The following is a 22,040-nucleotide window of genomic DNA, read 5'->3' on the forward strand; positions in this document are numbered from 1 at the left end:
ATTCATATTTAACCATGTTCACAGCTGGTTTTATGTGATTCCAGAAGAGAAATATTGGTTCTTTAGCATCTAGATTGCGGATTATGAATGGGACTGGTTGTGTAGATACAGCTGAAGACATCAAAGATAACAGGCAAAGCAAACAGAGCTTAAGGGTTTCTTTTATTTTGAATCAACATTATGGAGTGGTATCAGAAATGAATGGAATAAGATAAAGTGTTTACGTAGGGAGAAATACATGGACATGACGTATGACTGAGAGATAACTGGGGTATATAATCTGATGCTTCAGTAAGTGAGAGAGACGGATAGACAACTCGTACTGCAGCCACATCTCAACATTTCCATATATCCTGCCATGGAGTCAGAAGAATACAGAAAAAGAGGTATGCTATCTATCTATCTATCTATCTATCTATCTATCTATCTATCTATCTATCTATCTATCTATCTATCATGTATTCTGTCTACTTATCTATCTATCATGTACGCTATGTTGTAGCTATAAACGTATCTATCCAGCAATCTATCATGCATATACAGTATACATTAGTTTACACACATTTTAGGCAGTTGTGGAAAAAATGCTCCAAAGTAAGAAGCAGAAGGAGGAGAATTGAATGAGAAAAATAGAAATACACGCAGTCCCCGGGTTACATACAAGATAGGGTCTCTAGGTTTGTTCTTAAGTTGAATTTGTATGTAAGTCGGAACTGTATATTTTATCATTGTAACCTCAGCCAGAACTTTTTTGGTCTCTGTGACAATTGGATTTTAAAAATGTTGGGTTGTCATAAGAATCAGGATTAACACTAAAGCTTCATTACAGACACCTGTGATAACTGTTACAGCTGATCATCGTAGCCCAGGACTAAAGTACAATAAATTACCAATATCTAGTGGTCCGTTTGTAACTAGGGGTCGTATGTAAGTCGAGTGTTCTTAAGTAGGGGACCACCTGTATAGTAAAGTAAGTATTAGCTGCGCCCAGCCTTTGCCTTAAAACAGCATTCATTCTTCAAAATCCACTTCTACACAGTTTTTTTTATAGGGGTCTCAGCAGGGAGGTTATTTCGGACATCTGTAGATGTAGTTTCAATTCTTGCGTCTCTTCAAATAAGAGACCTGATGATGTTTAGACCAGGGATTTGTCCATATTATCACCTACAGAACTTCTTATACTCAATGTTGAATGTCTAATGTGTTATATGTTTGCGTTTCCTACTTTTTGCAGCTTTTTTTACAACTTCCAAAATACTTTATTCATATAAAATATCTTCTATTGATCTATAAATCTATCTCCACTATAATAGTTTTCCTAACTATATTACATGTGCTATTAACAAACAAATCTTATACCACTTAGAGATACCTACTTAACTATGTTACATCTTAATATTTGTTAAAACCTGCCTCTGACCAGTGTTAGAACTTGTTTTTTTTAATCCAAAATGTATTTATATCATCATTATACAAAAATATCATAATATAACAAAAGTGCATTCTCTACACAAGCAAGTGAACATACAGCAGTAAAGCTATAAGGGAGAATAACATGTTAAAGGAAACATAACATGTCTTTTTTCTTTTTCTTCCCTTCCCTTTCCCTTTTTCCTTTCATTTGATCATTATAATACCCTCACTATTACTAATGCTTTAAAGATTTGATTTAATAAAATCTGTCACGTTATTACTAGTACCAATTCCTCACCAAAGTTAATCTAATACACCTACCCTTCGCCAAAGGAGAGTTACACTTCTGCCCCCTCCCTCCCTGACTGGTCCACTAGCAGGGAAAAGAGAGAAAAAAAACATATATATTTTACTGCCATGGAAACCAGATCCTATTCCATTTGTGCTCCTTTTGTGTCATTTTAAATCCATTATATTCATATTCTTTGATCTGCATAGATAGTCACTGACCAGTGTTAGAGCGTGGTATTTGACTAATGTATATATTTCAATATACAAGATGAAGTGCATATTTCTTTATTTAGGATATCAGTGATGTCATGATGATGTTCTTTATGTAACCAGGTAAAGAACTGGTGGATTATATCTGTCAGTACCTCAGCACAGTAAGAGAAAGACGGGTAAATCCAGATGTACAGCCTGGGTATATGAGAGCCTTATTGCCTGACAGTGCACCGGTAGAATCAGAGAGTTGGGACAACATATTCAGAGACATTGAGAAGATCATCATGCCTGGGGTAAATGGGTTCTACTATTTATATGAAGCATTTGAATGTTTGATCTAACTCCACTGAAATCCTGGAAATGAATTTTAATATTTCTATCTATTTTTTAATATTCTATCTATCTGTCTATCTATCTATAGTTCCACTAGTTTCCAATACTTGTCTATCTATCTATCTATCTATCTATCTATCTATCTATCTATCTATCTATCTATCTATTTATCTATATCTTTCTATACATTCAACATATAATGCAGTGTCATATGTGTCCTGCAGGTTGTCCATTGGCAGAGCCCTCATATGCATGCATACTTCCCAGCACTGACATCATGGCCCTCCCTGCTTGGAGATATGCTTGCCGATGCTATAAATTGCTTAGGATTTACATGGGTATGTCCATCCCTTACTTGCATTTGTTTACAGATTGTATTATTAACGTTAGAAAAATAAAGCAATTGCATGTATTCATGTTAAGATTATTGCTAGGATTTTCACAGTATTTCTTTTGTGGCAGTATTTCATATGGTTGTTTTTAGCCATAGCCATGAGTGGATTGCAGAGAGATAAAAAATAAAGGGAACCTGCCACCTGCCACTACTAGTAAATTGTCAGGTAGCGTAACACCTTCTCTTATTTCATTCTTTCATAGTTCTGTGTGGTGGCCTCATCCAGAAAATCAACTTTGAAGTGAGATGTAAATTGGTTGTATAAAGCCCCCTCCACTGTGATTAACATTGTGCATCGGACTTCTGGAGATCTGGTTAGTGATGTATGTGGATGTAGGACCATCAATTACAATAAAAATGGCTTTCTGAGTAAGAGAGAGCCTCATTTCAGTGTTAAAATCTCTGCCTCATTGACTTTATACAACCAATTTACATCTCACTTCAAAGTTGATTTTCTGGATGATGCCACCACACTGGACCATGAGAGGAGCACAAACTAGAAGGTGTTATGCTACCTGACAATATACTAGTAGTGGTTTATTAGACCAATTTCTGATGACAGGTTCCCTTTAAGGACATACTCTTCTCCTTTTTAAAGGTTTCATTTTTATCTATGAAAGCAAACCTGGGTACAGGTTCATTGTTTTTAATGAATGATTTTAACTCAATTGGATAGAATTGGATAGAAATCAAGAAGAGAATTACCATCTTTTTTAATAGATTCTCTTTCTTTATATTCCACACCTGGTTTGAGAACTGCATCAGCAAAATCCTGCTGTAAGCTCTACTCCTGGTTTAGGGCATTTTACATTTACTTGATGTGTTCAAATTTGAGTTGGATGACATCCTGAATTTTTTTTCACAGCTTTTGAAATTATGTTTCTTGTAGAATAATAAATTGTGCTGCTCTGGGGTTTACCGTATATATATGAATACATTATCAATAAATTAGGTTTGAATGTACGGAGTTGTTATACCTGTGCCTAGTCCATCAGCGGGGTGTGAAGAATTGTGGCTTTCCTATTACTAAATATCCCCCGTGTATCCCCCTAAAGTTTAAATACCCTGGCAGGCCTAAAGAAAGATAAAGTTTAAAACAATAAAAATTCAAATCAACCCCCTTTTCTTACAAAGTACCTAAACAAAAAAAATCTTAAACCTTAGACATATTGGGCATCCCCATGTCCTACAATGCCAGTTACGGTATATGAAAAATCTAAAATAATTATTTATGCCGTAATGGAATGATTTTTTGAATACAATTTTGCCACCCAAAAAAGTTTTAACACAAAATAATTAAAGGTTCCCAAACTGGTATTGGTGAAAATGAATTGTATAAAATATTAAATGGAAGAAGAATTTGTTCTCCAGAAAACATGCCCTTATACATCTCCTTTAACGAGAAAATTTAAAGTTATGAAAGAGTACAAAATGCAAAAATAGAAAAGGGCTTCTGGACATGCAGTGTGAAAAACAAAATGACAGTATCACTGTAGATATTATTTTTGTGTTGTGTATATGAAAGTTCCATCAGCAAAATTGCTTCTACAGTACTATGTTTGCATAAATAAATATTTAGTGTTCTGAAATATGTAAACATGACAGTCACGGAACTGACCCGGTTGTTTCTATTATTTTAACCTGTCTTGATAAGGCTTCCAGTCCGGCATGTACAGAACTAGAGATGAATGTGATGGACTGGTTGGCCAAGATGCTGGGTCTACCTTGTCACTTTCTTCATCATCACCCAGAGAGTAAAGGTGGAGGAGTGCTGCAAGTAAGTTACCATCTGGTAATAGCACCTATATGTAAGGTTGTACAATGCATTATTTTGTTTATTTACATGCTTCCTAATATTCCCTGATGTAATTACTATATGTATGAACATATACATAGCATATAGATTATAAGCTTTGGTGCACCTTGTGTAAGATGTATGAGTTTACTTTACTGACTTCTCTGTACTTACCCCTGTGCTGTAGTGACTAGTAAGAGAGCGCTCCAGCTACACTGACACATGATCATCCCAGAGACCCGATAGAGCACAAGTATATACACCAGCACTACATCTTGTATAAGCCACAATAATCAACTGGACCACAGCGAATGGTTGTTTTTTTTTGTAGCATAACCACTTTAATTGTACATCAAAGTTCTTCTGGGGGTAGGGGATGACTCTAGAACATGGGAGAATAACTGAGCTGATAGAACATAGATTTGAGGTGCTACATGACCCACTACAACACACAATTCTAGACAAATAAGTCCCATAAACTCCCCCTAAATGTCAGATAGTTATTGCTTAAACATTTGTTCAGCTGACATCTATCTCTCTCCTGAATCCCTCATACTGGGCCGCTTCTAGACAAAGTGGGGCCTTTGGCAAAACTAAAAGTGGGGCCCCAAAATAAAACAATTTTATGACCAGTCACAGTCAGTAAGAGGCTCCCTTTAGTATGGTAAAACAAACTGTAATATGGGAAAATTTTATAGGAGATAGATGATAGCAAGATGATGGCCAGCGCCGTGGCTCAGTGGTTAGCACTACAGCTTTGCAGCTCTGGTCAACATCTGCAAAAAGTTTGTATGCTCTCTCCCGTGTTTGCGTGGGTTTCCTCTGGGTCCTCCAGTTTCCTCCCACAAAACTTACTGGTAGGTTGAATAGATTTTGAGCCCCATGAGGACAGGGACTGATCTGGAAAGCTCTGTGCAGCGCTGTGTGATCTGTGTGTGTGTGTTATATAAATAAAGGAATTATTAATTATATTTATTATGATAGAAGATAAATATGAAACATGATAGAGATTTCTAGATAAAGAATTATAAAGTAGATGATATATACAGTAGATAGATATGAGAGATAAATACAGTAGAAGAGAAATAGAAGGTTGAAAAATAGCTAGAAATTGGAGGGATGAAGCGGCACTGTGAATACGGATTCTATCTGAGGGTAGGGTGCAGGCTTGTAAAGGTCCGACTCAAGGATCCCAAACATCCAGTAAGCAAAGAATAGGAAAGCAGCACTCCGTGACAATTAGGTGTTTATTTCACCAGTGGAGATTACAACGTTTCAGCTATCTCAATGTAGCCATTTTCAAGTTGAAAATGGCTACATTGAGATAACTGAAACGGCATTAATAAAAGGCAATAATAAAAGGCAATAAGAGAGAAAGTGTGTTCCTAGATAGTTCTGGATAGGAGAGGGTTAAAAACATGAATTTTAGTTGATATTATCCCTTATCAAAATGTAGTAACATATAAAGTGAATATTTCCATTATCTGTGAGGTGCAGCAGCTCCTGTGTGCAGCAAATTCTCCCTGTAGCCTGATGGCTAAGAATCTGGAGGAGGGGGACACACTTTAGGGGGCTGAATATTTTTTCTATGAAAGAAGAGAGTCTCCTCTTTTATATGAATCTAAATTTGTGTTTTTAAGTGTCAGGAAAACTATTAACTGTTAAAATGCCATTGGGAGTGATTTTTTTAATATAAAAATCGCACCTGATATTCTCACTTTAAACCTGAATATCTCTGGATCCATGGCACATCGAAACACAATTTTAGATTCTTTTAAAAGAAGACATTCTCTTCTTTGCCTACTGTGCCTACTGTGCAGACCCTCAAAGTTTAATAAAAATCTGCCTAAGAAATCGAAAATTCCAAGATATCATAACATAGTTCATAATAAAAATACAGAATAGTAAAGAATTGACAATTTTCTCACAAATGTGTCATTTTTCCAGCAGAAAAGAATAAAAAACAGAATTATAACTAAAAACTTAATAAATTGTGTGAAATCCAGATCTTATCATTATTTATGGCTGCAAGAACATACATTACACAGTAGAAGGCATATATTCATGTCCTTCTAGGCTCCAGGTCTTTACCAGTATCTGAAAATATGATTTAACTATCGCAGAGTACTGTGAGCGAATCCACACTGATAGCTCTGCTGGCTGCAAGGAAGGACAAGATCCTGGCCATGAAAACCTCGGAGCCGGATTCAGATGACTCCAGCCTGAATTCTCGTCTCATCGCTTATGCCTCTAATCAGGTAAGTCACTTACCTGTACATATTCACAGAAGTTCCACAGTCACATTTTTGATATCTATTCTTACAGGCCTTTTTTTTAGATTTTGCTGTAAAAATGTCTTGCATTCTTGTAAAATGTACACCCCAGATCACTCCAGACATGACAAGAGGAATTTATTTGGAATAATGATTGACAACTTGATATTATAGGAGTGTATACAGAAACCTTTTGTGTTTGCTCTCCTATAGAGATCCTTGTATCTGTATTTTATGAGCTCTTTTCTCCAGTATCACACACTGAAGTAATTCTAGTTACTAAATATTAGTGTTTCTATACAATTCTGTATTATCTGTATGCAGGCTCACTCTTCCGTGGAAAAGGCCGGTCTTATTTCTCTAGTGAAGGTCCGTTTTCTCCCGGTGGATGAAAATTTTTCTCTTAGAGGAGACACATTAAAAGCTGCAGTGGAAGAAGATCGAAAACGTGGACTTGTTCCTGTCTTTGTGAGTTCGATACTTAATGTACAACAGTTTAGCTATGTTTTTTTATGGTTTCTTGCTTTCTTTAGGGAGTCATTACTGTAATTAAAACCCATTCACACAATGATGGTATTAAAAATTCCACCAATATCACAGCATGCATAGTCATTTAAAGGGCACCTACCACCCCGATTCTACCTATAAAGGTAGAAGGGGTGGTAGGTGGATGGATGGGACGTGAGTATAGCCCTTTTTTGGGCTAATCCTCACGTCCCGGGTGTCTTTTACAAAACTTTATTACATGTATATGCAAATTTTTTTATGCGGCTACTGGGGCGTGGAGTAGCTGGACATGAGGCTACTAGTCGCGGCTAATCCACGCCCCAGTAGCCGCATTACTCCGCCTACCAGGGAATCTTCGGTGCGAAGCTCCTGGTAGCTGCGCGCCCTCGACCGAGTCCCCCGGCTACTGCGCATGCGCAGTAGTTCCAGCCCCGGAGCCACGGCCGCGCAGCCGAAGGCCTGTGTTCTGCCATGTGCAGAACGCAGGGGACCCGGACGAGGGCGCGCAGCTACCAGGAGATGCGCGCTTTAGATTCCCTGGTAGGCGGCTACTGGGGCGTGGAGTAGCCGCGACTATTAGCCTCATGTCCGGCTACTCCACGCCCCAGTAGCCGCATAAAAAAATTTGCATATACATGTAATAAAGTTTTGTAAAAGACACCCGGGACGTGAGGATTAGCCCAAAAAAGGGCTATCCTCACGTCCCATCCATCCACCTACCACCCCTTCTACCTTTATAGGTAGAATCGGGGTGGTAGGTTCCCTTTAAAGCAAAGTGCAGTGGGAATAGAATCCTGTAGTGGAATAGTATCTGATTCCATACTTCTGTGTTTTATCCTGACAGGTCTGTGCAACACTAGGAACAACTGGTGTCTGTGCCTTCGATAATCTAGCAGAGTTGGGTCCAATATGTAAGTTGGACCATATCTGTCTATTGATCTCCCTTAATCTCTGTCTATTTTAGTATCAATGTATCTATCTATCTATCTATCTATCTATCTATCTATCTATCTATCTAGAAAACAAGAAAAAAAGCAGCACTCCAAACGATGTAATCAAAAAAGAATGTGGTCCTTTTATTTCATGTGCATCAGCGACGTTTCGGCTCGCCTTGAGCCTTCCTCAAGGCGAGCCGAAACGTCGCTGATGCACATGAAATAAAAGGACCACATTCTTTTTTGATTACATCGTTTGGAGTGCTGCTTTTTTTCTTGTTTTCTACTCATGGAGGATCCTATGTCCGATCCAATTTAGGCTGCACCCACTACCGCTTAAGCGTGCTGCCTGGACTTTCATTCCCTATCTATCTATCTATCTAATCGCAATCACTATTGTTTGACTTTACTTTGCAGGTGCCAAGGAAGGACTGTGGCTCCATATTGATGCAGCATATGCTGGCACTGCATTCCTGTGCCCAGAATTCAGGACACTGTTCACTGGAGTTGAATATGCTGATTCTTTTACATTTAATCCTTCAAAGTGGATGATGGTGCATTTTGACTGCACTGCTTTCTGGTGAGAAGAATTTAGTACACTGTTAGAGCCCTACATAAAGCTTGTTATGGTAACTGAATCTGTTGAATCACACAAATTTTAATACCTGAAAGGGGTAAACAATTGTTCAAGCAAAGCTGGAAGAATTATTTCACTGTTCCCTGCTGTAAAGAATTGCCAGCTAAGAAAATGGATATACATACTGCAGGTTTTAATTGTGGTTTCCACCCATTGCATTGTTAAACTTGAAAACAATGAGGTAAAAGCAGCGTATCACAAAAACCCTCTTACCTTCCTATCGCCCATTTTCAGTATGTCCACATTTTAACTTTATTTTCTTCTTCAGGACACAGGTAAAATTAAATACAATGGTGAAGACCATCAGCTCCCTGCTCCACCATTTATTCTGTTCTGGGACTGGCATAACATGTGATGACATTATGATGCCTGCCAGCGCCAAGTCTGCCTTAAACAACATCTACCACCAGGAAGAAGGATTGTAAACCAAGCACACTGACATACTGGTGTGTGCCCCCTCTGGCAGGATCTTTAAACTTCTGTTGCCTTTAAGAAAAAAAGGCTTTGAAATTATGCAAATTAGCAATTTTTTAATAAACCAGAGCATAAGAAGCTAACACAAGAGATGATCCTGCCAGAGGGAGCGCACACCAGTATGTCAGTGTTCTTGTTTTACAATCCTTCATCCTGGTGGTATATGTCTTTTATCACGTTGTAAAACAGCTGCATTGTTGAAAAATAGATTTTTACAAAATATGCAAATAAGCTGGAGTCCCGCCTAAGTATCGAATGGACTACAGGTGATGTCACCCGACAGTCTGCAAATCTCGTTAAAAATGTCCTTGCTTAAAGCCAACTCTATAGGAGTGCGGGTGTGCGAGGCAAGTCACAACACACATGTGCAAGACTTGCAAACTGCCAGGTGATGTAACCGATAGTCTGGTGATACTTGGGCAGGACCCAACAAAAAAGATTAAAATACTAGGGCGTGAATAACTTATCAGTTCCCAGAGGCGCTAAGCAGAGCAGCTCTGGCACAATCGCATACTTTATAAAATTCAGCTGTTCTGGCACGTAATAAATACGCGTTGGGAACATATAAGCAGAATGAACAGGTAGGGTAAGTTATAGCGGGTGCCATCAGTGTATTTGATGGTAGAATTTTTTTTAATGGAACGAGCAGTGCAGTTATTATCAGGTTTTTTTTGGAAGACCAGGGTGGGCATTCTACATGGTGTGGGGTCAATAGGGTGGTTATTGTACTGTATTGGCACACTAGCACTAACACTAGATCATGTGTAGAAGTGACACAGGAAGGAATGTAAGACCTGTTCCATGTGTCCTATATTAATTTTGACTAAAAGGATAAAATAGCATATCAGTAACTTTGTGTTAACATTGTTTCATTTACTGTAGGGTTAAAGACAAGTATAAGTTGCAGCAAACATTCAGCGTCAACCCCATCTACTTACGGCATGCCAACACTGGAGCTGCAACGGATTTCATGGTAAGCTTCTATCTAACTGCAATAATCAGAAAATAATCAGAAGCCTCCAGTGCAATGTTATTGTGGGAAGTCCCAATAATCATTACTCTAAATCAACAGGTCTATATGAAAAATACATTAAAAAAAATGGTTTGATTAAAAACTGTAGCTAGTCATAACTTACATCATAGAAAAGCTTCTAGGTCCCTTTAGGTTACGCTTCACCTATTTCATCCGGTTTTTGCATCAGTTGTTGTGAGCCAAGTCATAATCAGATACTAATCACCTATTCATTCTATAGAAGAGAAGTTTTATTTATGAGACATCCCCTTTCATTATTTTGTATTGTGTTGTGATTTATTAGAAAATTTGAGTTTGTATTTTTATAATTGTAGCACTGGCAAATCCCACTTAGTCGGCGCTTCCGTTCCCTAAAACTTTGGTTTGTAATTCGATCATTTGGGATAAACAATCTTCAGGCCCACATCAGACATGTGAGTATACCCCACATAACCATATGTGTTAGTTATATGATCATCTATTATTGTATATGGCTAATGTTTCTATATGTCCCCTATGATTTGTAAAGCACTACATAATATGATTGTGCTATATAAATAAAGATAAGATTGTTATTAATGGCACATACACAGGAACAGGTTGAATGTTAATTCATTGACTGCGCCTGAAGTGTAATAATCTTTTCTCGCCACAAGATGGTGCTAGAGTGTAGTGCTTTTGAAAACCTTGAAGCCAGAATTCACCAGAACATATGAGCAATTTTTCATGTAATGTAGAAATATGGATACATTTATATATAAGGAATATATACATTATTTATACATAATATAAATAATATACATTATTTGTGCTGTGGCATTTATTATTTCAGGGCACAGAGTTGGCCAAGTATTTTGAGTCATTGGTTAAATCTGACCAGCTGTTTGAGGTTCCTGCAAAAAGACACCTTGGACTTGTTGTCTTCCGGCTAAAGGTAAATGAACAACTATTGGTTCTACTTCATCGTTCTTGTGATTTGGAGCAATAATCTTACAATGATCATATAGCTGTTTAAAAGAAAGGATTACATTGAAGGTACATTTTCTCAGTTGAGGGACATGTCCGTATGTCAAAAATATGTCTACTTTCATCCAAAAGCAGCTCCTCTTCTGAACGTGGGTAGTGTGTGGTGTTGCAACTGAGCTCCATTCATTTCACTAAAACTAGGTTGCAATACCTGCACAAACCATGGTCAGGTGTGGCACTGTTTTTGGAAGAAAGTAGTCATGTTTTTCAACGCATAACAAGACACCAGTGGGCCCTTGGTGCAAACCATTGGATCGGTGCCCCATATACCGAAACTCTCACTGTCACACCTGTCCAGCAAATTACACTTGAGAATACACAGGCATATTCACAGAGCACCATAATCATATTCCAAATATATACTGTCCGGCAGCATCTCGCTTATATATGTTCTGCAAAGCAGAAGACCCACCTTATTAATATATGGTCAATCAACCTCCCCTAATTCATGAAATGATCAGAAGCCTCCCTTATTAATGAAATGTCTAGCAGCCTCCCCTCACTAATGAACTGTCCAGAAGCCTTCTTTTACTAAGAAAATGTCCAGCAGTAGCCTCCCTTCATTAACTATACAGTAGCTTTCCTTTAGGAATGAAATGTCAAGCAGCAGCCTCCCTCAGTTATAAAATGTCCAGCAGCCTTTCCTCACTAATGAAATGGCCATCAGCAGCCTCCCCTCACTATTTAAATGTCCAGCAACAGTCTCCTCTCGATAATGGAATGTCCTGCAGCCTCCCTTCAGTAATGAAATGTCCTGCAGCCTCCCTTCAGTAATGAAATGTCCTGCAGCCTCCCTTCAGTAATGAAATGTTTTGCAGCCTCCCTTCAGTAATGAAATGTCCAGCAACTGCGCCTCATTAATTAAATATCCAGCATTTGCCTTCCTTCACTAATCAAATGTCCAGCAGTAGCCTTTTCTAAGTACTGAAATATCAAGCAACAGCCTTCCCTCAGTAATAAAATATCCAGCAGAAGCCTTCGCTTAGTAATGAAATATCCAGCAGCAGCCTCCCCTCATTAATTAAATATACAGTGCCCCTCTTCATATAAAACAGACACTGTATGATGCTTCAGTGGCGCCACAATCAATTATAATCAACCCTGTTGAGCGTGATAGTTACGCCCTTGGTGCTGAGCAGTCATCTGAAATCTTTCTCCTCTCATTCTTGCATCAAAGCCAGAAGGGCCAAAACTCTGGTTTAGAGTGATAGGTTCATAGAGTCAAGCGTCCTGTTTTAGGCCACCATAATGTAGACAATCACATCCATTTTGATACCAAAATGTCAAATGAAAGTGAAATCTGTATTTTAATTCTTTGTAAAATAGGGATAATCAGTGATTTGGGTTGCAGAATGTGTGGTCTATCATTATGCTGTCAAAAAAAGTGTCTTTGTCCCATATGAGGAGACCAGTACTTACATTATAATTTGGGGATGCCAGGTACAGCTTTTGTATTAGGGCCCCACAGCTTTCAGCTAGATCTTACAATAACTCCACATACTCTTTCCAGGGTCCAAACATTCTGACGGAACAAGTCCTAGCAGAACTGACCAGATCTGGGAACATGTTCCTTGTTCCAGCCACTATCCATGACAAGTTTATTATCCGTTTCACTGTTACTTCTCAATTTACCACAAGGGAAGACATTCAGCGGGACTGGAATCTTATCAGAGAAGCTGCAATAAATGTCACCAATTTGCATCATAGCTCAATCTCTAATGACTGCAATAAATTAATGAACCACCAAACCGTTGAAGGTGAAGGAGACAATATCCAGAAAATCACTGTGCAACCCAAACATGCGGATTTCAGCCCTAAAGATTGGGTTGAGGAGATATATGAAGATGACTTGGATCCCTTTGATGACTGTTTCCCTGAGAACATGTCTGTAGCTAGCAAACATAGACGAGGGTCCTCTATACATCGCTACTGGTCTACTCAAGACAAGAGGAAGAATGCCCGTTCTCTTAGCTGTAACAGCGTTCCTGCACATAATAGGGAAGCCATTGTGGAAAAGCTGGTACCGCAGTTTGAACTTCAGAAAGATGGCAGCATTCTCTCCAAACTCCCAGGGAAGGTTATGATTTTAGAGAAAAATGCCTTCCGGAGATTAATCAAGTTTTACAGTGTACCCAGTTTTCCCGAAATCAGCATCCAGTGCGGGCTTAAACTGCCCTGCTGCCCGCTGCAAGCACTAGTCTGATGTACCCGAGCCCAACCCAAGCAGCCATTTTCTATGGGTTAACCCTACATTAATATAAAACATTATATACATAAGAGGGGTTGTCCAGCAGCACCAAATAAATATCTTTGTTTGTATAACAAAGCGTTCCGCACTTTAACAATATTCTTACTGTATCAATTCCTTATGGATGTCTAATTCTCTGCTTGCAGTCATTCATGGTTTTCTACAGCGGATACAAAACAGTCATGGATCATGTAATGTCAATTTATGTAGATTACACATCACGGCTAGTGGATATGAGGTGCTCAAGGAGGATGCCACTCCAGATAGATAATTTATTGAGCACTTTGACACTCAGGTTCAATGCAATGTGATGATTATTTTATTAAAAAATTGTGCCATCCACCGTAAATTATGCAAAGTTTCGGTCAATGCAGTGACCTTCTTCAGACATGGATTGTAGAGCCAAGACATTGAGATGAGAGCAGAGTATGGCAGTACAGAGACTGCAAGAAAGAAGAGTCGATTCCTGAAGTACTGCCATAATCTGCTTTCATTCAACATCTTGGCTCTGCAATCCAATTCACTGCGTTGACCGAAACTTCACATAATTTACTGTGAATTGCTCATTTTTTAAATAAAATAATCATCACATTGCATTGAACCTGAAAGCTGTTGCTCATTAAAGGAAATCTGCCACCAGCATGAAGGATTGTGAACCCAGTACACTGACATACTGGTGTGTGCCCCTTCTGGCAGGATCTGCTCGTCTTTTAGCTTCTTATGCCCCGGTTTTTGCTCCAAGCTCCATTAACACCTTAGGCTTGTTTGCATAATTTTAAAAGTTTTTTTTTGTAAAAAACAGGGAATAAGAAGATAAAAGAAGAGCAGATCCTGGCTGAGGGGACACACACCAGTATGTCAGTGTGCTGGGTTCACAATCCTTCATCCTGGTGGTAGATGTCCTTATAAATGGATCATGAAATGGACACAGAAGTGAATGTCCTGCTATAGTTACGATGCTCAAACATGTCCCATATTACCTGTAGATTTGCACATGTAATTTAAATCCAAAGCATAATACAATGGAAGTGGAGTATATAGGATTTATGAAAATTGGGGATTTTTGTTCTCAGCATTTCATTTTATTGCTGTGGATCATAGTGTGGAATTCAGTACAAAGGTTTAATTACACCCCCTGCCACAGCAACATAAGATGCACGATGCTTGGGGAATGGCTACAGAAATAATGCTGGGTAGTCTGCTGCGTGTGGAGTTGGCCTTACAGTCCAGTTATCAGAGCAAACAATGAATGATAACAAGCAGAGATCTTAAAAAAAATGTGTGAGAATGTATACTAACAATTGTTTGCTGATACAGGACAACCCCTTTAAGAACTGGTGACATCACTGCGTGTGTTTCCTCCATACAGCAAATTGTAATGTTGGTTTAGTCCACATGATGGCTGCCTGAGTTATGTGAAAGTAACCGGTCCAGCTTAATATAGAGAATTATTTTAGCTTCAAATATTTTATTCCAGTGGGGAAAGAGCACTGAGGGATATTCTAAATAACTGCACATTTCATAAGAAAAAATAATAATAATAATAACTTCATATGCAATGTAATTTCTTATCATGTCTCAGGTCAGGGACATTGTTAAATCTATATTTAATATTTCTATATTTAATAACTGCTGATTATCTCAAATATCTGTAATAATGATCACAGCTCCACATGTATGGATTATGTATCCCAACCTGGATCACCTAAAATCGCTGTTAAATAGAGCAGTCCTTGATTTTATTCCAATCGACACAGGTCAAGATTTTCTCTCCACTATTAAATAACCAGATTTAATTTCCGATTATGACAATAAACACTTTCTATGATGCAAATCTAATTTCAGTTTTCTTTGTTTTTCTTTTATGCCGATTATTATATAATAGACTATGTACTTCAGACTGCTTGTTTGAGGTGTTTCTAGCTCAAGATGATCCAAAAGGACCTGGACATTGATTTCAATGGAAACTGCAATACTTCACTGCACCAGAGGTGGGGCTATAGGGAGAGCAAACACTTAGAGAGCAGTTTATTATCATCATTTACCATAAATGTCTAAGGTAGAAATACCCCCTAACAGAGGCTCAACTTGAAACTGCTGGGCACCAATGCATATTTTGTGCCAGGTTCCCCCGTCTAGTTTATAGTACTGATTTCTTTATACGAGGAAGTGACACCCTTTGAGCCCCTCGTCCAGTTTCAGCAAATAAATATTATTGTTTGATACAGAAAGTATATTATTATTGTTATACAATTACTCACAGCTTTCTAGATCTCTGTTTTCTGTCATTCTATAGAAAACTTCTATGTTTATGTGCAGTGCATAGAAATCTGCCCATAGTCATGTGATGTCACACAGAATATTAGAGAACAGTCAGAGCCATGTCTTATACTGGCTTGTGCACCTGTGTGACATCACATGACCATGGGCAGATTTCTTTCCACTGAAAGTAAGCCATGATTGTTCCTAAAGCAGAACAGCAAGCAGAGATCTAGAAACCGTGAGGAATTGATGCAAAAAGCATATTGGAAAATTATATAAATTATATATTACATATATTTGCTGAAAGTGGACAATCGCTTTAAACCTCTTGGGTTTGGGTGCCCTTTAAATAACATGGGATGTGACTAAACTAATTGTCTTCTCTCTATGCCCAACTTCTACTGAGGATGTCACTCACTGTGTAAAGGGGGTAGCATTGAATGAAGAAAACCTACAGGCATGGTCATAATTCCTGTGCACCAACAAGTTCTTTTGCATAAGAATCAAAATAGATTTTTCTTTTTAAACTGACAGATTGACAGAAAGTTACATGTGAAATGCTGCTCTACTGTCTGTGGTTTTTACTTGTGTGGGTGATTTAGGAGATGGTAGAATCCATTTAGACACATATGTTATTAAACAATGATGCGCAGGAGGAGACTTATAAAGGTCAGCCTTCTTTTTAAGACTATTATGTCACAGAGGGGAATCACATACCCAAGACCCATCTCTATGACCAGAACAGAGAGCAGGTCTTTAGGACTGTAATACAATGCACTAGACAGCCAAGGCCGATATGTGACATATGCAGGGTGGAGTAAGACTGCAATGGGCCCTGGGTTATATGAATATTATAGACCCTACAGGTCTGCAATTCGCTTCCTACTTATGGTACTAGAATCAGGCTTCTTTGGGAATAGAGGATGCTTGAAAATTGAGGACCTTTGGAGGAGATTCAAGGGCGCTTAAATGGCTCTTGTGTACATGTCCATCAAGTTCAACCAAGGAGGGGAAGGGATTGGATGAGGAAGGGATTCAGGGGAAACAATTCTATATGTATTCCATGTGTATTGAGAGCAGGAACAGATGTATATGTATGAGGATTTTATTGGTGAAGGTCCTTCTCAGTATAAAATTTGGTGGGTGGTTTGAAAGGCTTGGGCCACCTATATTATAATCCACTACAGTACACACAGTTTGTGCATATGATCATCATGGCCAGGACTGCTGAACATAGAATTGGGGGCAATTTATAAGATGAGTTATTTAGTTGATACAATTATCAGCATCTTATTCAAATTTAATTAGAGGAAAACTCTTTAACCTTATTTTATGGGAAGAAAAGTAGACGATTTGGTGCTTTGTAACAGAAAAATAAAACTCAGTTTAGACCTGGTTTTCTTTCCTGATGAGCGAACACATTGACATCCCGGCCCCACACACAGGCATCAGCTAAAGGTGAAACTTGTCCCTGCTAATAATAACAGGAGTAGAACACATAGTTTTATAAAGCTGCAGCTCTTCTTTTCACCTTATTTCTACAACCTAAAAATAACACCTTTCATCTTCACCTTCCCGAGCAGCTATTTTCCCCAATGATGCCCTTAGCTTGCTAAATTTAGACCTGCCTTTAATTTGGTGTTTATAATTGTGCACTTACACATGTACTGTATGTTTGTTACGGTAAGCTGAGCCCCTGGTGTACGGCGAAAACCTTGAATAAATTAACTCCAATGGGATCTAAAGAAATCTCAGAGGACCAGAAATGCTTTGTAAGAAAAAAAATGCACAGTAGACGGAGCTCCAGTTCCCAAGCTGTGAGTAGCGATGTCCATGCTGTACAGTAGGGGGAGCCGCCACAAAGAATTTCTCTTGTCATATGACAGAAAAGTTCATGCTTAATTCTCATGCTTTTTTAATTTTTCAGATTATGTAATTGTGATAAAGGTACATTTATGTTCTTCTTTTTATTACAATGCATCTTGATGCAGGAAAAAAATAAAAATGAGAGATACAGTATTTTAATGGGGTGAATTGAATGCAATAAATATAATGGGGCTCATTTACTAAGGGTCCGCGGACCGCACTATCGTCGATTTCCGATGTGTAGAAGGGCTTTAGAAGGGCTTTTTGTTGCACGTGATCGGATTTTGGCACACCGGTGCCGGCTTTCACACGACACAAATCGGGGGGCGGGCTGCGGCCGACCTGACAGATTCGGACAATGCACGGGATTTAAGATTCAGAATTGTGTTGCAAGCCATGCACTTACATGCACCGGGAAGAAGAAGGTGAACTCCAGTGGACCTCAGCAGGGAAGCAACACATGCAGGAAATTGGACTCGCGATCTTAGTGAATCGCGGCAGCTCCGAAACCTCGTCGGACATCGCATCTCTGGGATCGCAACGGGATGGGTAAGTAAATGTGCCCCATTGTATATTTGTTCTACACTATATTTCTACTACAAGTATTGGAACTTAGCGGGTGAGGGAGACTGTGACATCGGGGCACAGGACTTTTAAAATACATTGGGAAGATGGTAGATGCATCTCTACATGCTCTAAAATGAGATTTGTCTCAATTTATTTAGACTGTGTCGCTCTGAACTGTATTACAAAACTGTTTGCTGTGGATGAAGAATAAAACTGACTGAGGCCAGTCCAAAATGAAAGCTTAAAGGGGTTTTCTCATTTCAGCAAATTAATGTTATTGTTTGTAGACAGCAAGCAGAGATCTAGAAATCTGTTAGGAATTGATACAGAATGTATATTTGAAAATTGCATAACTTTTTATTATACAAACAATAACATTTATTTGCTGAGATGGGAATACCCCTTTAAGTGTGGAACTAAAATTCTATGTGTACTAACCCATTCGACCCAGACGGCGGTGATCCCAAGAGCTGATTGACCTACCAGTATCTAATTCCCATCCATATTTTTCACAAAAAAGTTCTATAAAAGATGTGTGTTAATTTGTACATGGCTCTGAAGACAAAATTGGTTCTACATCTAGAAGTATATGTACATTCATTATGCCACTATGGAATACAATGGAACAGCAAAAGTTGGTTTTTAATGTTTACATATTTATTATTAATATTATTAGAAATATTATTATAGATAAATATTACAATATTAAATTATACACTTCTATATAAAATTACTCACATAAGCCAACAGTAAACATTTGGTTAAAAAAAGGGTCCAGGGTAACCATCTGTGAGCTTGGCCCAGACTCTTTGGTCAAAAAATTCAATATACCATACTTTTTTTTAACTGAAGTTAATATTATTCCTTTCTACTAATAATGAAATAGTCCTGAACAGTTTGAGTACATAAAACGCAGCAGATTTATTGCAGAAATCCTGCATCAGAATATAGACATAGATGTTTTCTTTAGCAAATGCATGAATTCAGATGGTGAACATACACTTACTGTACGGATATCTGCCTTCTTATCTTTAAATCCTATTCTTTCTTTTTTAAATTATGTTTACAGCTGTAAAATTATTGGCTTCATTGTTTTTTTTTAAATAAAATTATCATGGAAAATGTTTCACAATGGTGAATATTATACAACATCCTAATATTGTTCTACTGCAGGTTGTAAATATCTGAATCTGTGTAACATACCCGTTCAGGGAGCAGATAGTTTTCTTATGTCCATAGCCTGGATACCACATACAACCCCCAACTAACTGCAGATAGACATCCCCTAGACTCTCACCATTCAGACCACTTTGGTAAAAACAGTTCTTTTTACTGACAGCGAAAACCCTCTTTTCCCATAAGAATAGAGATGAACAGTGAGATGTGAGATATGTACCAGCGATTAAAAATGTTACATTGTCCACAGATCTGAGATGGGATAACCAAAAAACTAATATATATATTTTCTAGTTGTAACTGGAGGAGTTCAGGTGATGAGTCCCATCAAGGGGAAGATTTGTGGGGCGAATAGGTCCCCCCCCCCTCTGGCCAGGGTATATAGATATTAGGAGTATAGGGGAAGCCTAGCTGCCCTTCTATATCGTAGCACATGCTACTTTTCTTTTGTATTTTTATAAACAGAGGTGAACACTTTAATATGTACCTTAAAATTACCATGCTGGTAAAATTTTGGAAAAACTTTGGTGGAACGGCTGCTAACAGAATTTACACATAGGCTTTTCAGCAGCCACATCGACAAATAGACTCAAATCATACAATGCTTATTGACTTCTGTGGGAGAGTGTTCGGTGCGTGGTTTATGGCCTGTGCGGAGAGGAAGAGCAGAGGATGATTTATATGGCCAGCAGAAACCTGTCAGCAGAAATTGACCTAATAAACCACTACCAGTATGTTATGAAACGGGTTAATAACATGGTGGCGTTATCCAGAAATCAACTTTGAAGTGAGATTTTACAGGATTATAAAAAGTCAAGGAGGCAGATATAGGGACATCACTAACCATATCTCTATACTCCAAGGAACCTTGTGAGGACTTAGTGTATGCCGGATCGCGGACCCGACACACTATACGGATACACAAGGCACACCAGGCTTTCTCCTGTCTTTGAAGACCAAGATGGAGCATCCAGCCTATCCAGTTCCCCACAAGGTACAATGGGCTGCTGTTTTTATTGATTGGACCTGAAGAACGGAGCGGTATGCTCTCGAAACACGATGTCCACATTTGAAAATAAAGATCCGCTTATTTGTATTCGACCAGTCTGCTTCTTGGTAGCGCGTCATACAACCCTGCTTTTTACATATCTCTATACAACCAACTTACCTCTCAATTCAAAACTAATTTTCTAGATGATGCCACCACCCAGGGCCCTAAAAGTAATATCATCTGGAAGGTGTCATATACATGTAATAGAGTTATCTCTCATTATAATCCTTCCTGTGGTGATAATAGCCTATCATTAGGCTTTGTGGTCAGCATGAAAGCTGTAGGAATTAAATTTTTTTAAATAAACATTTCCAGAAACTGTAAAAATATATGTTTACCATGAAATTTGGTTGAAATGCTAGGTCATTTTCTGAAGACTCGTTCCCTTTCAATAATTACTTTCACCATTTAATAACAATGTCACTAGCTTGCAGGTATATATAGCAAGAGACGAAAACATTAGGTTAGGCCACCAATGCCCATTCTTAAGACTGCATAAACTAATTTTGGGCCTGGCAAGGACTAGTTCACCCTGGTGAGACCAAACTCAAAATGTTCCTCTCTCGCTGCAATACTTGACACTAAAAGTGAGCAGCACTTTGTCTGGCAGCATGTACTCACTGAACAAGTTGATAAAGTAAAGCCATTGCTGTCACTTTGTATGGATTTTGACTTTCTCTTTGATAAATTTTAGACTACCGGTAATTAATTGCAATATACAGTGGAGTGGGTACTAGTCTGTAAATATGGCAGATGACCAGCCGGCACAACCCATAATCCATGACATCAATTAAGCCCTTCCTTGTTAAGTCTAGTTGGTATTGTTAGCCTGTTATGTCACACTCTGTTGCTCTCTATTTATTCTTTTAAAGGGCAAGCAGTATCAGATTCTGTAATGTCTTACAAAGATTGCTCTAAATGAGCAATGCTGAGTATTGCAGCTATATTACAACACATGCCGCTCATGTTGTTTATTTTTGTAACCAGTTCGGAGGGTCACAGCATACAAATTGGCCCCAGTGGGGCACTAAATATCATCCTGATGGAATTGATGTTGTTACTAAGAAACCACTTATGAAAGTGCAAACATATACTTACATTCCCAACCTCTTTTATATAAAATAATCTAGCCAGTGTTCACACCCAGGGTTACATTAACTTCCGAGTGACCAACACTCTCCAGTCCTTCATCATTTCACAATTTGATTCTTTTGTTTCTGATATCTTCATAAATAGTCTGCGTCATGGGGACATATTTCTTTTCTCTCTCGTCCAGAAAGTACAGGGGGTCAGAAATATTAGACGGATCAAACCCTTGCTTTACAAGCTCCACTTTTCGCTGTTTGAAGGTTCCTGTGATCTCGAGTTCTTTCTAGTAATGTACAACAACAGATGATGAGAATAGAACCACTTTATTGTTACAAAGAATCAGCTTTAAATATGTAATACTAGGCCTGGATTTATATTGGACAATGCCTTGTGTGGTATTTACTGGTGGTTAACTAATACATACAGTCCCCAAATATAAGCTTCATACATTGTAGTGCCCAAATAACAGTGACTTGTA

The 22,040-nt window shown here is 38.4% G+C and overlaps 2 protein-coding genes across 2 annotated transcripts in view; one reads left to right on the plus strand and one right to left on the minus strand.

Annotated features, from left to right (window-relative positions):
- Nucleotides 1-316: 316 nt before the first annotated feature.
- Nucleotides 317-15,355, plus strand: HDC (histidine decarboxylase). Its single transcript, XM_072148318.1, has 12 exons — nucleotides 317-386; nucleotides 2,038-2,210; nucleotides 2,475-2,588; nucleotides 4,299-4,421; nucleotides 6,563-6,697; nucleotides 7,037-7,180; nucleotides 8,064-8,130; nucleotides 8,572-8,734; nucleotides 10,148-10,238; nucleotides 10,613-10,711; nucleotides 11,110-11,211; nucleotides 12,814-15,355. Exons 1-12 carry the CDS (start codon nucleotides 359-361, stop codon nucleotides 13,504-13,506), a joined length of 1,932 nt encoding a protein of 643 aa, XP_072004419.1. The 5' UTR covers nucleotides 317-358; the 3' UTR covers nucleotides 13,507-15,355.
- A 3,608-nt stretch (nucleotides 15,356-18,963) lies between these two features.
- Nucleotides 18,964-22,040, minus strand: part of SLC27A2 (solute carrier family 27 member 2) — a 28,620-nt gene continuing 25,543 nt past the window's right edge. Inside the window, exon 10 of the mRNA XM_072148319.1 lies at nucleotides 18,964-21,845. Within this exon, the coding sequence (XP_072004420.1) occupies nucleotides 21,669-21,845 (177 nt within the window). The 3' untranslated portion in view covers nucleotides 18,964-21,668. The remainder of the gene's footprint in view (nucleotides 21,846-22,040) is intronic.

Source organism: Engystomops pustulosus, chromosome 4 (genome assembly GCF_040894005.1).
Source record: "Engystomops pustulosus chromosome 4, aEngPut4.maternal, whole genome shotgun sequence".
Classification (NCBI taxonomy): Eukaryota; Metazoa; Chordata; class Amphibia; order Anura; family Leptodactylidae; genus Engystomops; species Engystomops pustulosus.